Source organism: Sminthopsis crassicaudata, chromosome 3, assembly GCF_048593235.1.
Source record: "Sminthopsis crassicaudata isolate SCR6 chromosome 3, ASM4859323v1, whole genome shotgun sequence".
Lineage (NCBI taxonomy): Eukaryota > Metazoa > Chordata > Mammalia > Dasyuromorphia > Dasyuridae > Sminthopsis > Sminthopsis crassicaudata.
The window spans coordinates 639201883-639221029 of NC_133619.1; the positions used below are offsets into that span (position 1 = coordinate 639201883).

At 42.7% G+C, this 19147-nt stretch overlaps 1 protein-coding gene across 1 annotated transcript in view; it reads right to left on the bottom strand.

Annotated features, from left to right (window-relative positions):
* The window catches only part of SAE1 (SUMO1 activating enzyme subunit 1), a 52066-nt gene extending 34798 nt beyond the window's left edge, over positions 1-17268 (bottom strand). Inside the window, exons 1-3 of the mRNA XM_074306941.1 lie at positions 16993-17268; positions 3001-3112; positions 1842-2018 (exon numbers count right to left, since the gene is read on the bottom strand). Of these exons, the coding sequence (XP_074163042.1) occupies positions 1842-2018; positions 3001-3112; positions 16993-17087 (384 nt within the window). The 5' untranslated portion in view covers positions 17088-17268. The remainder of the gene's footprint in view (positions 1-1841; positions 2019-3000; positions 3113-16992) is intronic.
* Between the last annotated feature and the right edge of the window lie 1879 nt (positions 17269-19147).

Below are 19147 nucleotides of genomic sequence, written 5' to 3' on the forward strand. Positions count from 1 at the left end.
GAACAAGCTCTGCAGACATGTTTAAGACCAGTTTCAAACTGGTAAGACAGGTTCTCAGAATCCCACTTTAAGATGACAAGGAGAATGGCAGGTTTCAGTGTTCAGAAATGTTAAGATACAATTTCACTCTACTGATCCCAAGTGGGATTTAGAAAGCCCAAAACACTGAACAATTTGAGCTCCCTGCAACAAGATGGGTTCTATTCCTTTGTCTATAAATACTTTAACAAGCCATCCTTTAGATCATCTTCCCTTTGGGCACAAGCATTGTTAATAAATGAAGAAGTTCCACAGCAGGATAACTTAACTAGAAAAAAGGAAGAGGGAGGATGAGGACAAGGAAGAGGGTACGAAGAATTCTCTCTCTAAACATCTTCCAGCCATGCCCAATGTGTGATGTCACTGCCAAGCAGCCAACATGATCAGTCTTGGGCTGCAATAAAGGCGTATGTCAATTATAGACTGAAAAAAACCATGAAGAGCATGAAAGACTCAAATCAAAGTATGTAAGAAGGGTTTCTCCCAATTTTGAATGGTTGCTAATCTTTAGTCAGGATCAAAACCACTTTTCAAAAGTGACCATGGAGATCATCAATTTACATTAGAACTTGGCATTTTTTTTCTGTCCTTTGGGTTGATATTAGGAAAACAGAAATAAAACAAATCCCTGCTGGGATTTCCACAAAATCTGGTGTGAAATGTTAGCTGCATTAATGGTCAATAGGAAAGGTTTCAAACCAAGTGACTTTCACTCAAGACTGAGTGACTCACTTTGGGATGATCATTGTGTTTCTGAGACTACCCGTTGTATTCCACTAAATCAAAGAGGCGGCCATGATATTATTTTAGTACTTAAACCAGAAACAAATCAAGGATAAGAAATTCAGCTTCCAAAGACTACATATTTCCTTTTGGGCAGGGTTTTTAATTTTTTGTGTGTGTTCTGAACGCCTTGGCGTTAAGGAAAAGCTTAAGGAATCCTGAAAATCATGTATTAAATGCATAAAATAAAATAACCAGAAGCCAATTTACTTTAAATGCAATTCTCAAAATATACTTTAAAAACAAGTTCACATGGATATAATATCAATCGGGATCAGAAGGATGTGACAATAAAGAGTCTGGCCAAAAAAAAAAAAACAAAACAAAAAAAAACACACACACAACAAAAAAACCAAGTTCATAGACCCCTAAGTTAAGAAAGTGTGAAGGGAATGTGAAGAAAAAAAAAAAAAAAAAACAAATGTTATATTAATTTTTTGAGTCCATATTCTATCACATTTTGTGATAGAGTTTGTAAGCCTTTAAAAAAATGGAAATAAACCCATTTTCAAAAGAGAAAAACAAGTTGGTGTGTTAGTCAAAAACTACTTCTATCTCCAAACAACTACAAACTTAAAACCCAAATGTATAAGTGAACAGATGTGTAAAGGGGATTAAGGAGAAACCTGCCCCACTGTCTCATTAAGAGGGCCCATTAACACAAACAGATGCTCTATTAGGAAATGGGTCAGACTAATGGGCAACACGGCAGCAGCTCCTATTTACAGTACATCTAAATATCACAATTAGTGGTTTGACACTTTGGCTCTTGTAACCAGATCCTCTAATAATAACAATTCAAGGAATGCCACAAGTAAACCAAATGTTTGCTAAGGAGGAAAGAAATCAATTACAGAGATTCTTCCTACAAATATAAAATGTCATGATCTTTGGTGCCAGAAAGAGAAGCAAGAAAGAAAAAGGCCTAAGTGAATAGAAGGTCCTATTGAAAGGATATGCTGGGAAATTTTCATATTGTGAAAAATTAAGCTGAGATTTTGACTTCCTGTAAAACGTACAGCATCAAATTGAGTGAAGAAAGTCTCGGGTTTATCTTCTACATTGTCTGTGTCCACCTTCACATCCACCATGGGATTGAGGTTCTGTGCTCGTTCCAAAGAGGCTTCTGCCCGGTTTCGTCCAGAGGATCCAGTAGTAGGAATCAAGAACTGAGCACTAGTGTCTTCTGGAGATACCTTGAAATAAATTTTAAAAATTTTAAACTTTTGCACAAAAGACATCTCTAACAGAAGATACTATGATGAACTTTTGAAATTTTTATGGATACTCCTCCCAATATAATTCATACAGAAATGTGTATTTAAAAAATTAATGTACATGTATGTAAAACAAACCAAACAACAACAACAAAAACCCCTGGTGGTTCAAAGGGCAATGCAAACAATTGAGGTAGCTTTGGAAATAACTTTAGTAAGTGCTTTAAAAAAATTCATGTAGTAACATTTTTTGTTTCATATACATTCCTTTTTTCTCTTTATAAATGCAAATGCTTGTTTTTATTAGTGTTTGTCAAATTCAGAAAAATAAAAAATAATTGTAAAGGAAAAAAAGGTTTCTCCTACCCTACATGCCCTGCCAAATACACAAACACATATACACCCTAAACACATCTATAAAAACTACATCCATTCCCTGCTTCTTTTCTTCAACCTCCCAGGAGAGAAAAATTTCACTTGATAACTGTTCTTCCTATTCAGAGGTCAATAGCTCCCCCTTGTGTTAAGAAAAATGTTATTGCTGTTAGGAACATTTCCCTACATTAAGACTGTTGATCAACAGGGCCAATGAGCAAAGGCTGAATGTCCAACAACTGGACAAAGCCTCTGCTCTTAAGCGCAAGATCTAGGTACAGAAAACTATCATTCTGAAGAACAACGAAAGAAGGCTTGCATAACCAGCCAAACAACAAGCACTGATTAAGTGGGGTGCTAGAAGCAAATTCACGACATGTGAAAAATAAACACTACAACATAGACTACAATTTAGAGGTAGAGCTAGGGCCTTAATCCAGTTTTGTTCCCATCAATGCACAAGACCTCTAACCATTCACACTAATATAAACACTAGCATCTTGCTTCACCTAACCTATGAAATCTTGGCTGGGAGGTGAGGCAGATGAGATGACTGCTATGTAGATTAATAAAAGTGGAATTTCACCTTCTGATGATCCATCATGGTCAGTCCTTTAACACCTGCCAAAATGAGATTCTTGGCAACTTCTGCCCCCAAACCTTTCATTCCAACAAGAAGCACCCGAGAAGCCCGCAACCTGTAAGAGACATAATTAATTAATTAATTAATGATAATTAATTATAAAAAACTGATGTCACCAATTTCAGGAATGGCTGGATGTGTTAGATTTTCAGAAAGGATTCCAGTTGGAAGGCCCTTCAGGATTCCTAAGATGCTGGGATTGCACCCTGAAAAGTCCTACCAAAAGCTATCTAGTCGAACTTCCTGATTTCCTGATTATAGACAGGAGGCTCTGCATGCTGAAGGAACTTAATTCTCCTAAGTGGTTTTTTGGGTTCCAACCTTACCCTAGTCTTCTTTCTGTTACCTAGTATGGTTGCTCTGGACCCAAACAGGAACAACTTCTATATCACCATTAGCAAATCACATAATTAAAATGTTAAAGAAGGAAGCTTTATGGGATCTCAGAGATCACCTAGGCCAACTTCCTCATTTTAACAGTGGAGGAAATTGGGAGGAAACCATATCAAAAAACAATTTGGAATTAAATTAGAAAAGTTACTCAACTGTACATATTCTCTGACCCAACTATGAGACATATGACTTCAGGGAAGGAAAAAAACAAAAAGATAGGTCCCATATTTACAAAATATTTATTGGAATTTTTTTTTTTTGTAGTAACTAAGGTCCAGAAGGAAAGTGGGTACCCACCAACTGGGGAATAGTTGAATATAGTGAGCCAATAATATAATCAATTATCCAACAAGCAACTAATAAATCCCTACAAGGTATCTGATATATAAAGACAAAAGTAAAAGTTTCCACTGTTAAGGAACTTAAATTAGATAAAAGAAAACAACATATAACATATTCCCACATAGATAAAACTAGAGGAACAAGGACCAGACTTATGATTTCAGTAGTTTAGAAAATTCCCTCTGTGAAGGCCAGCTGTGGCCGGGGCACTGCCAGGTGGAGGTTGACACTATGATAGAAACCATGATGAAGTATTATTTTATGGACATGGAGCCAAGAGGACAGAGGGACAGGAAGCTATACAAAGAATTTCTCTCCACAAACTCTCTTATCAAGTTTAGAAGATTCACTATCAATTCTTGACAGAGAAATTCAGAAAAAGTCACTGTGAATTCTTTGCCCAATCCAGCTCAATCCAGTGGGACAGACAAGGAGGCCTGTAGACACTGGTGCCAGAGTCAAGGCAGAGAGACAGGCTTGCACAAAACTGTCCAGTGCCAAGAGAAGGCTACACCAGGGCAGTAAGAGGTCTTAGACTCACACCTAGCCCTGAGACAGGCACAGGTGTCAGCTGGAAGTTTTGCTGCCCACTCTCCAGGTCCAGGTTGTGGATCCAAAGGAGAATAAGAAGGGGACAAGCCCATCAGCAGTGGTGTTCCTGGGAAAGGAGGCAGTATTTGGAGAAAGGATAAGCTCAGAAGTCAGCAGCATCAATGGTGTAGTTCAGGCCCCCAAGAGCAGATCGGGGTCTCACATCCAACTTCCAGCTTCCAGAACAGGAATCCCAGGCCAAAGGGAAGTCTACAATTCTGCCACTATGGGCCAGTAGTTTTCCAGTTCGTTAATATGAGCAAAATCCACAGCATCTACTCTTGTTCAGACCCAAATCCAGGTCAGGAGCTTGTAGAATTCTTGGGGGAAAAAGAGCACAACTATCAGATTTTGCCCTAGATCAGACCACTTCAGGAGCCTGTAGGTCTCCAGGCTGTCCATGAGATCTCAGAATAATATAATACTCAATACTCTAAAGCAGCAACCAGACAAGGTCAGACCTTCCCTCTAGAAGTGTGGCAGAGTTCAGCTTTAACATCAATCCTTGGAAGAACTGAGAAAAAAAGAACCTCAAAATAATAAAACTATTATGGTGACAGGGACACTCAAGACCCAAACACAAAAGAATGTGACTCCAAAACACACACAAATATTAATTCAGAGAAAACATAGCTTGGGCACAAACTCAACTAAAATACCTGAAAAAAGATGAGGTTTAAGAGGTTAAAAAGAGACAAAAGTGTTTTTATAAATAGAATGAAAGTGCTTGAGGAAAAAACCGCTGGAAAAGAAATGAGTGTTATGGGAAAAAGAATTGGAAAGGGAATTAACAACTTGGCACAAAAAAACATAAAGCCTGCCCAAGCAACAAATTCTCCAAAAATTAAAATGACCAAATAGAAGCTAATGACTTTATGAGGTAACGAGAAATAGCAAAACAAAGTCAAAAAGTTAAAAAAGAAAGAAAATGTAAGGTATCTCAGCAAAAACAAATGACGTGGAAAACATAGCAAAGAGAAAAAAATTAAGTATACCTGGAATGCCAAGACTGGAGAAAGGAGCCTAGACATCCTATTTCAAATTAAGAAAAAAGAGAGAACTCAACTGCCCAGATCTCTTAGAACCAAAGGGCAAAATGGAAACAGAAAGAATTCACTAGTTCAGTGGTCCTCAAACTTTTTAAATAGGGGGCCAGTTCACTGTCCCTCAGACTGTTGGAGGGCCGGACTATAGTAAAAACAAAAACTCACACTTTGTCTTCACCCCTCAGCCCATTTGCCATAATCCGGTGGGGCCGCATAAATGTCCTCAGCTGGCTGCATCTGGCCTGTGGGCTGCAGTTTGAGAATCCCTGCACTAGTCACTTCTTAAAATAAATCTCAAAATGAGAACTCCCAGGAACATCAGGGTTAAAATCTAGAACCTTCAGGTCAAAGACAAAATAGTGCAAGCAATGAATTCAAGCACCAAGAACCTCAGTCAGGCTCACACAAGAGTTAACGATGACCATCATAAAGGAGCAAAAAATCTAGAATATATGGTAGAAGGCAAAGGATGTGGGCTTATAGCCAACAATTAATTTACCCTGCGATAGTGCCAGAAGGGGGGAAATGGATCTTTAATGAAAAAGCTTTTCCTGGTGAAAAGATAAGAATTGCAAGAACTCTGGACTCCTTTTAGAAACCAAGGAGCAAAGAAAGCTTCTGTCAAAACTTCTGACCAACAAAAACTGATTAAACCCAGAGAGACTGCTTACACTCTAACACAGAGATGTGACAGAAGTGTGGCCTCTGATCCTTCTCATCATTAGGGTTCATGGAGGGAGCCCAAGTAGACAAGGCCTGAGAGTCATTTCGGAGTCATTCTGTTATGTCTTGATGATCTTAAAGAAAAGAATGGAAAGAGGGGGAAAAGGTGTACAAGGAAAGAAAGCCAAGTTAGGGGTGCACAAGGAGACAACCACCCAACCAAAAAGGAGGGGCACATGCACTCTCATCTTAGGAGGTAAAGAAACGTGTGTTGTGCATCCCTCCCCCACCTCCTCCCATAGTTGGGCATAGAAATACTTTTCAATAATGCTCTTCCCCCCCCCCCCCGAGGCTGGGGTTAAGTGACTTGCCCAGGGTCACACAGCTAGGAAGTGTTAAGCGTCTTGAGACCAGATTTGAACTCGGGTCCTCCTGAATTCAAGGCCACCTAGCTGCCCCATAGAAATACTTTTCAGTCAACAGAGAATTAAGAGAGATGGAGGAACCCCAGAGGGTCCTAAACAAAACCACTCTAAAGATGTACAAAGATAACTACGTTCTTTCAGAGGGGGCAAGGTGGATGGCTATACAACAAAGGATGGATGAACAAGTTGCAATGTGCAATATATGGATGAGATGGCCTAGTTTTTGTGCTGAACTCTCTGGAAGAATCCCCGACCAGGACTCCAAAGACTCACAGTGAAAAATGCTGCCCCCCCCCCCCGGGGCAGCTAGGTGGTGCAGTAGATAGAGCACCAGCCCTGAATTCAGGAGGACCCGAGTTCAAATATGGTCTCAGACGCTTAACACTTCCTAGCTGTGTGACCCTGGGCAAGTCACTTAACCCCAGCCTCAGAAAAAGAAAAAAAAGAAAAAAGAAAAAGAAAAATGCTGCCCCCCCCTTGAGGGAGGGGCATTTTAAAAGACATTGCCAATGTGGAAATTTGTTCTAATTCTATCCACAATTTTCAAATTAACTTTCCTGGCCCAAACTCTCTGCTGACCTTCTCTCTTGTATCCCCAGCTACCTACAGGACCTCATACTCAGCATGTCCAAAGCACAACTTCTGCTCTTCCCTCCAAACCTTCCTGGACAGCACCAGCCCTCAGGTTTCCAACCCAGAACTGATCCTGGACTCCTCACCACCCCTCAGCCCCAGGAGCTCCCCATTGCTCCTGAAATAAACACAACATGCTCTCTTGGACATTCAATGCCCTTCAGAATCTGGCCCCTTCCTCACGCCTCCCTCTCCCATCAAGTCCTCTTGGCTTCCTGGCTGTCCAACGAACCAAACCCCTTCTTCTTTCAGCCCCAGGCATTCTCTCTGGCTGTCCTCAGAATGCAGCACTCTCCCTTCTCTGCACTGACTACTGACCTCCCTGGCTTTCTTCAAGTCCCACCTAAAGCACCACCTTTTACAGGAAGCCTTCCCCAACCCTGCCTCTTTCTATTAATGCCTTATTTATCCGTTATTTAATTTACTGTATATTTGCATGGTGCCTCCCCCATTAGCCGTGCATGATGGGTTTCTGTTTTGTGTTCTTAATGGGGAAGGTAGCAATATATTTTCAAAAATCACACAAGCCAGTGAGAAGGAAAGGCTGGTAGCTTGGAGCCAAGTAAGTTATCATTTGATCCAAGAACAGGGAGCCTCTGGAGTGTTTTGAGCAGAGAAGTGACATGGCCAGAGAGGTGCTTTAACAAAACACTGGCAGCTATGTGAAAGATTAGTGGAGGGAGAAAGACTTAATTAAAGCAGGAAGACCATTTTTGATGCTTATAAAGTCCCAAACAGAGGCAATGAGGCCATTGCTGAACTAGGCTGAAAGCCATGTAAAAGTAGAGCAGAGAATAGGATGTGAGAGAGATGGAGATAGAATCAATCAACAGGATTTTGCAATGGATGAGATACACAGGGTGAGAGAGCATGAGGAGCCACAGATGAATAAACAGTGTTACAAAGCTGTAATCATTCAAACAATCTGGTACTGGTTGAGAAATAGAAGTGGAAAAGATTAGATACACAAAATACAGCAGTAAGTAACCATAGTAACCTAGGTGTGAAAAATATCCAAGCTTTGGGGACAAGAACTCACTATCTGACAAAAATCACTGGGAAAACTAGAAAGCAGTTTGGCAGAAACTAGGTACAGACCAACATCTCACACTGTATACCAAGATAAGTATAAAATGAACACATGATTTCAGACTTAAAGGTGATATCATAAGCAAACTAAAGGGATGCAGAAAATTTTACCTGTCAAGAATTTAAGACCACACATAAGAGAGACAGAGCATTACAGGATGCAAAACAGTTAATTGTGATTACATTAAATTTAAATGGCTTTGCACAAATCAATGCAGCCAAGATTAGAAGGGAAGCAGATAACTGGGGGTTTGGGGGAAATTCAGAAAATGATTAAGGGCAAAAGGGGGAGGAAGAGAGAATGAATTATTTTGGATACATTGAACTACAGAATGGACAGGCAATTCAAACCATGTCTGGGCAATTGGTGAGGCTGGAGAGCAGTAGGAAGGAACTTAGGGCTAGGGAGTTTGACCTAGGAGCCTTCAGCATAGAGATGATAAAGCTGGGGAAGCTGGAAAAGGGAATTAAGTGAGATGAGGGTGTGTGATTGAGGCAGAAAGGATGACTACAGCTTGGGAGCACAACATGGAAGATGCTCCTGCCAGTCTAGCCAGACCGGTAGGAAGAGAATTAAGGCAGAGCAGTGTGAGAGCTGGTATCTAGATGGAGAAAGCACTCAGCAGCGTCAAAGCCTTCACAGAGGCCAAGGAGGTGAAGACTGAGAAAAAGCATCAGGGCTGTCAATTAAGAGATCATTAGTAACTTTCAATTGAGTGATGAGTTAATAAGTACTTCTTAAGCACCTACTACATGCAAAGCATGATGCTAGAGCTACAAACATGAAAGCAAAAGGGCAGCCCTTACCCTGGATGAGCTTTCCAATCTATGGGTAAAGACCACCCACAAAGGGAGGGCAAAGGGGGGGGGGGAGAGAGAGTTACCGGATCCCAGGGCACAGTGGAAGGGGAAGAGTGTAAGCCCGTAGGAGATGCCTAAGTTCGGAGCTCTCTGAACAGGATCCCATTTCCAATCAGAGGGAGGAGGAGATGGCTGTACTCCAAGATAATGGGATCTTACAGGATGAAATTATCCCAACAGGGAAGTTCCTGGGACCTGGGGCAGAAGTCAAGAGAAATCCCCTTGTAGAGTAGCCAAGGGAAAAATTATTACATTAGAGCTTTCTGCAAGCCTAGCGTCATTCACATTTTATAGATGAGGAAGTGGAGGCTCAGAAAGATTGAGAGTCTTCCAACTTTGGCCTTTCTCTCCTTGCTGAATATAGTGCTTTTCCTGATACACTTCCAATTTGTTTAAATTCTTACCTCTCTTGGATTTAGTGTACAGACTTTACCTTGAGATAGCTTAAGTATTAACTTAAGAATGAGTTACCTTTTCAAAGAAGGTTCAATACAAGCTGTTTATGAATAGCTGGGTCATATTCCCTCATTTCCCCGACATGATTCAAAGCAAATTGAAGCATATCTTAATTTGCCTTCTTTATTCTTGTTTTTTGTTGTTGCTGTTGCAACATAGCGAATATGGAAATGTTTTGTATAACTTTACATGTATAATAGGTATTACCTTTCTAAGAAGGGAGAGGGGGAGAAAATTTGGAATTCAAATAAAACAATGAATGTTAAAGATTTTTTTTTTTAATATTACACTTGAGAGCGATACAGACTTTAGTCTCCCAGTCTAACTAAGCCCTTAAGCTCAAATGTCCCTGAAGCATAGAGATCCTATTTCACCTGTACTAAATTATCACTTGGAATGCTGTTTTTACTGTAAAATCCATTCTGCATTTCAATTTAGGCCATCAGAAATAGCACTGTCACCCTCCCACCATAAAAGTTCTCCTAGGGGATATGCTCCAGAATGATAGGTCAGGTGGGAATAGTCACTAGTAACTCAGCCAGATCTACATAAAAAAAAGGTACACATCTCTACCACTATCCCTGGCAGTGTAGATATGAAAAACAAAAGGCAGACAACAATCCATAGCTCAGCAGCAGCAGATTTAAAAATTAAGATTTGTAAAGTGCTTTACCATGTGAACTTCACAGATCATTCACAGCCATTCTGGGACAAAGGTGCTATTAATACTACTATCACCCTCATTTTACAAAGGAGGAAATAGACACAGAGAGAGGTCAAGTCTCTAAGGTCAAATTGGAACTCAGGTCTTCTTGACTCCCAAACTACTGAGTCTTTACATTTTTATCTTAATTAGCCTTTTCATTTTTTATAACACATTCAATTTTGACTAAATTCCTCTACTATCTCCAGTATAAACTTTTTTAAAAGAAAAAAACAATTTAGCAAAACACATTAATACTGTTTGGCAATATAAATAGTATCCCATCACAATAGTCCCCCACTTCTGCAAACAAGGAAGTCCATTTTCTCAATTCTTCCCAAGTGCCAGATACGGCACTTAGAATTATTGCCAGAGTTGTCAAATGATTAGAGAATATCACAAAATATATTGTGATGCATGAACGTAATGAAAAATTTGTTTATACCTACTTGGTAAGAAGCATGAAGAAATCTAGGAAACAGGGGAAGACTTAAACATTAACAAATGAAGTAGGAAAAAATATATAATCACAACAATGTAAATATGAAGACAAAAAAACAATCTGAATGCCATGTAATTATGTGTCAGAAGAGATGAAAAAATGTACATGTCTCCTATCTGTAGGTCTGAGGCAGGAAATGCTGCCCAGGTGGTAGAGCCAAGATGGTGGAGTAAAGACAGGGACTCTCTTAAACTTTCTCAAACTCCCCTCCAAGCAACATTAAAATAACACCTCAAAATGAATTCTGAAGCAGAACAAAAAAAAAAAAAAATCAAAGAAAAACAATTTTTCAGCCCAAGATAAGTCGAAGGTCATCGGGGAAAACTCTGTCAGTAGGGTAATCCAAGCCACACCTGCCAAAACAGCAGCAGATTTTTGGAGACAACTAAATTGATGGTGCATTCCAGACGTAAGTCCACAGATGGTAAGAGGATCAGACAATTGGTCAGAAGGAAATTATAGGGGATCCTTTGAGAGGTGTAGCACTCTTACACTGGCCATATATGGTCTGGGGCACAGTTCCAGGGTAGAAAAAAGTATTTGTGGTTGCTCCAAGACTACAGCACAAGTTAGGAAAACTGACCACATCTTGCCTTAGATTATCATCACCTGGGAGGAATTAAAAACTTATAGAGCCCCAGAATTAGCTCTGAAAACAGCAGCACAAAAAACCTAAATCTTGGGCCACTGGTCCAAAGAAAACAACAAAAAAGAAACCTGACCATAGAAAATTACTATGGTTAACAGGAAAGAGCAAGACAAACTCAGACGATAACAATGTCAAAATAGCTACACGGAAAGCCTCAAAAGAAAAAAAAAAAATTACTGAAAGACTCAAAAAGGATTTTTTAAAAATCTAATAGAGATAGAGGAAAATTTGGAAAAAGACATGAGAGTGAAATAAGAAAATCATGAAAAAAAAAAAAAAAGGATGGTAAAGAAGGCACTAAAAACCACTGAAGAAAATACCTTAAAAATTGGCTAAATGGAAAAAATACAAAGTCACTGAAGAAAAAAACAAAACAAAACACACACACACACATACGCAAATACATTAAAAGTATATTGTTTAATTAACTTGTGTCCAATTTTTCATGACCCCCCCCCAACGGAAAAGGGGAACAAATGAATTAAAATGAGGATAATAAAACTTGTACTAAACTACCTCCAAAGAGAGATAGAGAGAGAAAGAGAATACAGGAGGGAGAGAAGAAAGGAAGCAATCAAGAAAGCAAGCACTGCCCATAATGTTGATATGTCAATTTGGTGGTCTCCTTTTCTTTCTCTTTTGGTATACTTTCTTACAAAAAATGGCACAGAGAGGGGCAGCAGACTATATTTGGAAATAAAAATGATGAAAAATTACCATAAAGTTATCAGGATATTTCACGGTTTCTGTTTCTGCTGTCTTCTGTTCATACTAATTTGTCCCTGATTCTCTCGCAATGTTCCTCAACAATGTTCCTATGTTGGTGAAGACTAGTACATAACCTTCACAATCTCTAACTAGTCTTCAAATGACACTCACTTTGTTCCCATTTCCTTGATACTATATAAAGCATTTCTATGAATTTTCTGGTACATGGAACCTTTCTGCTTTTGACCTTGGGGAATATAAGTAGCAAGGGATTCTCAAGGCCAAATGGATATTCAATGCAAAGCCTAGTAAACACAATCAGACCAATGTAAACATTATTATTGTTAAGACAAATAACTTTGACAGACTTTAGAACTCTAATTGTGATGAAACATGCTGCCCAGCCTTTGAAAGACTACAAACCAAAGCAAAACACATTGGTTTGGGTATATCCTATGGGAGATTCTTATTTTGACTATACTATTTATTCTAACTATACATGTCTGTACAGAGACTTTTCTTTTTCTTTCTTTCTAAATGGTTGATAATAGACAAGGTACATTTAATAAACACTTTTTAAAAAATTATACCAAAATTTTTTTTAGCATGACCACAAAATACTTTTCAGAATAGTTGGGGGAAAAAATTAATTAGGGATTTTACAAACCCAAAGATCTCTGGCAATTTTTCCATCATCTTAGCCCTTTTCTCCTCATATTCCTTCCAACTTGTTGCACTGATAGAAACCGTGTTCTTTGATGAGACAATGAATCCTCCTCTTTCATGTCCCATTCCTTACCACCTCCAAGACTCCTTCTGGAACCAGTGCTCCATGGTCTCTCCTCCTCCTCTGGGGTTCATTCTACCCATTCCCATGAGGCAGCACATTGCTGGATTTAGAATTAAAGCACCTGGGTGTTAAATGAAGCTCTGGCTCTTATCATCTATGTAAATTGAAGGCAAATCACAGAAGCATCATGAGCCAAATAAGAGGGTTATGGTAGATGTCCTCTAAGGACCCTTCCAACTGTAAGTGGGATTTGTGACCCTGTCCAGGTCACTTCTACAATTATCTAATATGAGCACCTGGGTCCTAATTTCTCCACCCCAAAGCTTGCCTTCTTTTTGGAGAATTCAATACACATTCTGATATCCCCCAAACACCCAACCCACCCAGTTCCATCCTCTAACCTGGGAGGCTGCTGAATGCTTCAGGAAAAAATCAAGTCAACAACATTGACTAAGCACTCATAAGAAGCCAGGCACTGGCCTAAGTTCTGGGAATACAAAAAAAAAAAAAAAAAAAGCAGAAACAGTTCCTGGTTTCAAGGAGATAACAATCAAGTAATGGGAGGAGATGCAAAAATACATGTATATGTGTACCCATACACACACATATGCACAGGCATGCACACAAACATCCAAAGGCTAAGTTGGAGAGGATGACAAAGTGAAGACGTTAACATTAAAGAGTTTCTTCCTGCAGAAGGTAAACCTTAAACAAAGACAGAGAGAGAACATTCCGGGAATGGGAAATCTCAGATGGACATGGCCAGAGCTGGGAGATAGACTGTCTTAGAGGTAGAAACAGAAAGTGAGCAGAGTGATTGGGCATAAGAAAAGGAGAAAGGTGTAAAAAAGCAGAGAGGCAGCCCTGAAGTCAGGAGGACATGAGTTCAAATCTGGTCTCAAACACTTAACAGTTCCTGGCTGTGTGACCCTGAGCAAGTCACTTAACCCCAACTGCCGGGGAGGGAGGGGGAAGGACTTTAAGAAGGACTTTAAAAGCCAAATAGAATTTTTTACATTTGCTCCTGGAAGCAAAAAGGAACAAGTAAAACTTATGGAATGGGAGAAAGATTTAGTCAGACCTACACTTTAGGAAGATCACTTCAATAGCAAAGTGGAGGATGGACTGGAATGGGGAGACTCAAGGCCAACCAGAAGGCTGTAACATTAGTCTTAGTCTGAGGGTGTGAGGAGGTGAAGGCCGGTAACAGGACAGCTGCAAGAGACTTTAGTTGGAATCTACAGGACTTGGACAAATGACTGGATGGGGGATGGGGGTAAGGGAACAGTGTGAGAGAGAGCAGGAGCCAAGGATGATCCCTTCGTTTTAAGCCTGGCGATTGGGAAGCTTTTGGTGCCCTCACTTTAAAGCCACCTAAACCACTCCATCAACAGAATCCATCTCTTCCTAAGAAGTCAGCGGGCACATTTCTAAAATTCATAACTTTGGCTGACACAGGCACTTAATGTGAGTTCGCTAATCACAAAAAAGGGAGAAGGACCCACGTGTGCAAAAAACGTTTGGGGTGGCTCCTTTTGTAGTGGCAAGAACTGGAAACTGAGTGGATGACTGTTATGGGCCAGAACTCTGAACTTGAAACAAAGGATGCTTACAAGGTGCTAAGTCGGTGGAATTGATAGACAATAATTATCTACTTTAGCATGGTTCAGTGTGATTGATCTGATCCTACAAGGAGATATTGTTATGGGCCAGAACTTGAAACAAGGTACTGAGTGGAATTGAGGAGACAATGGTTAAATCTAATTTAGCATTGATTTAATCTTACATCACGGTTTCCTAGTGATTGGAGTATACTCAGTGCACAGCATTTAATAAGCTCTCAGGGCCAAAAAGGACAAGCCCACTCTGGCTGAATAAACTGTGTGTATGAATGTTATGGAATATTCTTGTTCTGTAAGAAACGACCAGCAGGATGATTTCAGAGGCCTGGAGAGACTTCCATGAAGTGATGCTGAGTGAAATGAACAGGAGATCATCGTACACAAGTAACAAGATTAGGTGAAGATCAACTGACAAAGCGACTTGGCTGTTTTCTTTTTCTTTCTTTCTTTTTTTTTTGAGGCTGGAGTTAAGTGACTTGCCCAGGGTCACACAGCCAGGAAGTGTTAAGTGTCTGAGACCAGATTTGAACTTGGGTCCTCCTGACTTCAGGGCTGGTGCTCTCTCCACTGCGCCACCTAGCTGCCCCTAGATGAGGTTTAAAGGAAGCCAGGATATGGAGAGAATTCCAATAGACTTTTTTTTTTTTTATTAATTTTATAATCATAATTTTTTTTGACAGTACATATGCATGAGTCACTTTTTTAATAACCTTATCCCTTGTATTCATTTTTCCAAATTATCCCCTCCCTCCCTCTACTCCCTCCCCTAGATGACAGGCAATCCCATACATTTTACATGTGTTACAGTATAACCTAGATACAATATATGTGTGTAAATCCCATTTTCTTGTTGCACGTTAAGTCCAATAGACTTGTGATGGAAAAAGAGAGATGCTGGGAAAAAATAGGGGAGCTGGCCGGGATGTTTTCTGCCTCTTTTTGAATCCCCAGCACTTGGCAAAGTGCCTGGCACAAGGTATTTGCTTAACAAAGGTCGTTGTTTGATTGAGGGAGAGAGAGCTGGGAAGGCGCTACCTGTGCCCAGCCAAATGCATGAGGCTCGAAAATTTGGGGCCCGCCCAGAACCTCAAGACCACTGTCAGCTATGGGGTGGAAGAGACGGATCTGCCTCTGAGTAAGAGAAAATTACCCTTTGTGGAAAATTATACTTTCTATTATGTATTTATTTTGGCAACTAGAGCCGAGTCTTATAATAACCTCCAATATTTTCTCCCCCCTTTCCCTACTTTCCCAAAGGCGAGACAGGCCTGTCTATCATCCTAAGATAGTTTTGCACATGAGGACCTCTTTAAAGAGTTTGCCAAAAAAGAAAATAAAAGTTTGCGGAGGAACATTTTTGCCAAGAACGGGAGTCTGGGGCCTGCTCTCTGGCCCTCACTAAGCCATAAAAATGATTCACTTCATTAACTTAGGCAAACCTGGGCCTCACATTCCTCAGTAATGAGGACGAGAATGTGCTACTCCATGCTTTCTGCAAACGGAATCACCGGTCCGGTAAGAATGCAAAAGCGAGCCAAACAAAAACGCGGCGATGGCGGTTAGACTCCCCTTCTCCCGCCCCCGAGGTTTGGCCGGCCGAGAGCTCTTCTGCTCTTCCACAAGGGCTCAAAGGCCTCTTGACTCCCTCCAAGTTTTAACATGTCAGCACTCCCTCCGAGCCGGGCTGCTCCTCCCCCACCCCCAAGAGTCCTCGGCTCGGGCTCCCCCCGTCCCGGCTCTCTGACTCTCCTCTCGGGAGATCTGCAGGCGGAGCTGCAGGGAGCCGGGCTTCCTACAAAACTCCGTTTTTCTGCCGCAGCTTAGCTTGACGGAACGTAAATCCCCCTCCCTCCGAGCATCCTTTCTGCGCCGTGCCCCCCTCCAGGACTAAGGCTCTCTCTCTATTTGAATCCCATTACTCAGGACCGAGCGGACTCAGCCTCGCCTGACTGACCCCCGTGTCAGACCCTGGAACAGAGATGAGGATACGGGTCACCCCGCCGGCAAGTGCGGGAGCCGCACTTAAAAGACTTCCCGACCCCAGGCCGGGACCGCTACCTTTCCAGAACCTTCTACTCCTATCGTAGGGGAGGGGGGTTTAGGAGGGATTTCAATGATAACAGTGAACATCAGGGGAAAGGCGACCCCCCCCAGGGCACGTCTCAACGTCTCCAAAACTTGTGCTTCTGAGGGTCCGGCGGTCACTAGGGCTCAGAGCATGCGCCCAGGTCTGTGAGGCCCCCTCCCGGCCAGAACAAGACGGCTCCTCCCAGTCCCCAGAACCCCGGGCACAGGGGAAGCCGTACCAGGCCTGGGGCGAAAGCCGGCCCTCCAGAGGCTAGCCATCGAGGGGACGGGGGTCACGTGCACCTCTAGGGCGAGAGAGGAAGAGTTATCTAGACTGGGACAAGCCCCGCCCCCGGCCCGGCCCCTTCCGGCGCCCCTCCCCCACCGCTCCTCACCGTTTCTGCGCCTCCAGCCCCCACAGGCGGATCTGCCGGTCGTACTGAGCCGCCTCCTCCTCGCTGATGGTGCCCACCTCCTCCTTCTCCACCATGATGCCGCCGGGTTCCGCTCCTCACGCTATCTCCCTCCTTCTCCTCAGTCCCTCTCGCCGGCCAGCTCCTAGCCCGCGCGCCGGCTCGCGACCTACCCGCCAACCGCCAACCTCTTCGGACCCCTCCCCCAGCCGCGCGCTCCGGCGAAGTGTGCGCAGGCGCCAGCCGGCGCGCCTGCGCAGAGCTGCTCCCTTCCCCCACACCGGCAAGCACGTGCGTGCCGCGCCACGTGACCCATCTTGGACCCCCCCCCCCCCTCCGCTTCTCCCCCTTCCCTGGTGACACCGCTTCCCGCCTTTTTCACCTCGGCGCCTCTAACCACAACTCCTTACCCTACCACCTGACCCAGCCTCTCCCGCTCCCTCTGCGCTGTGCGCTCATTTCCCTCCTCTGCGCTTTTGCTACAGCGGCCGCCGAGCCTGCCAGGCCCTGCTGGCCCCTCAGCTGCTTGAGAGCCCTGGCTTCCTTCCTCTAAGCCATGGCGTCCTAGACTTGGCCCGGGGGGACGCTCGGGCGTCAAGTCCAGCTTTCTTCCCCTTTCGCAGACACAGCTACTGAGGCTCCGAGTGCCTCCTGTCACTGCCCTCGGACCCAGTGATGCCATTGCCAGAATGGTGTCACATGAGCTCACGTGAAGCCAGCATTTACCACGTCTTTTTTGTTTCTCATAGCTTTTTATTTACCAGACACCTGCATGGGCAATTTTCCAGCATTGACATTTACCAAACCTTCTGTTCCAACTTGTCCCCTCCCCCCAGATGGCAGGTCGGCCAATACATGTTACATATGTTAGAGTATAAGTTAAATCCAATACATGGATACGTTCCAAACAGTTGTTCTGCTGCACAAAATAGTGCACCATTAGCCTGTGAAGGAAATCCAAAATGCAGGCGGACAAACAGGGGATTGGGAATTGTCCGTAGCGGTTCATAGCCGTCTCCCAGACTTCTTTCGCCGGGTGTCGCTGGCTCAGTTCATCACTGCTCCATAGGAGCGGATTTAGTTCATCTCTTTGTTGAAGAGCCATGTCCCGTAAAGCCCCATTTGCTGAAGGAAGCCTTTCCCCTCCCCTCCCATTCTTGTACCTGCCCTGATTCCAGGCCAAGCCGGACTCCTCTCCCGTGCCTCCTCGCTGCCCCCAAACGCTCTTTACTCGCGGTGTATTTCACGGGATCATAGGGGACCTTTAAGATCATGCGCAACCCCCTCGTTTTATAACTGAGCAAACTGAGAATCAGGGAGGTCGGTGACTTACCCCAGACACAGGGATACCGAGGGGCAGAGTCAATTTGAGACCAAACAAACATATAAGCACAAAATTCTAGGGATACAGTGACAGCTCCACAACGGAGACGGTAACGTGCATATATAGAAGTGTAAGAGGGGAAAGAGGCTGCTTTACTGGATCAAATCCCACCTCGGAAAGGGACCTTAAACAGGTGAAATCAATCTTGGTCATAACTTTTAGTTTCAGTCCATCAGCAATCACAGGCTTTAGGGGAAAGTCTTCCAAAAAGGAACGAGACTGCTGTAGAATCATGTCCAGAAGGCCCGAGGAAATTGCACTGTCTATAAAATGACAATGGAATCGAGCCTGGAATACTCCAGAAGTAGGCACTTCTGAGAAGCTGAGGTGATCTCCTGCCACCCTCATCCCTTGATCTTGAAGGACGGCTGGAAGAAGACCTGATCAGCCTCAAGGCATCTGAGAAACACTGGATTCCATCTCTCAAGCAATGACCCGTGAGTGGCGCCTCTAAATCAGCCGCCTCCAATGTCTGCATTGGGACACAAGCATGATTCATAAGGAGCACAGCAGAAAAACTACCCCCTGCCCATGAGAAACTGAGTAACTCACAAGTATGAGAGAAAAAAAAAAAGACTTCCAACAATCAAGAGCTGCGAGTGACCCTTTTACCTCACATGTTCCCCGGGCGTGGGTGCACTTTCCCTAAGGAAGGCTCTGTACATTTGTGGTTGAGCATGTCTTCAATGGATCTAATCTTGTTGTTTTATACAATGTTCTGGAAAGATGTTTTGGGCCAACTGTTCTTATTGG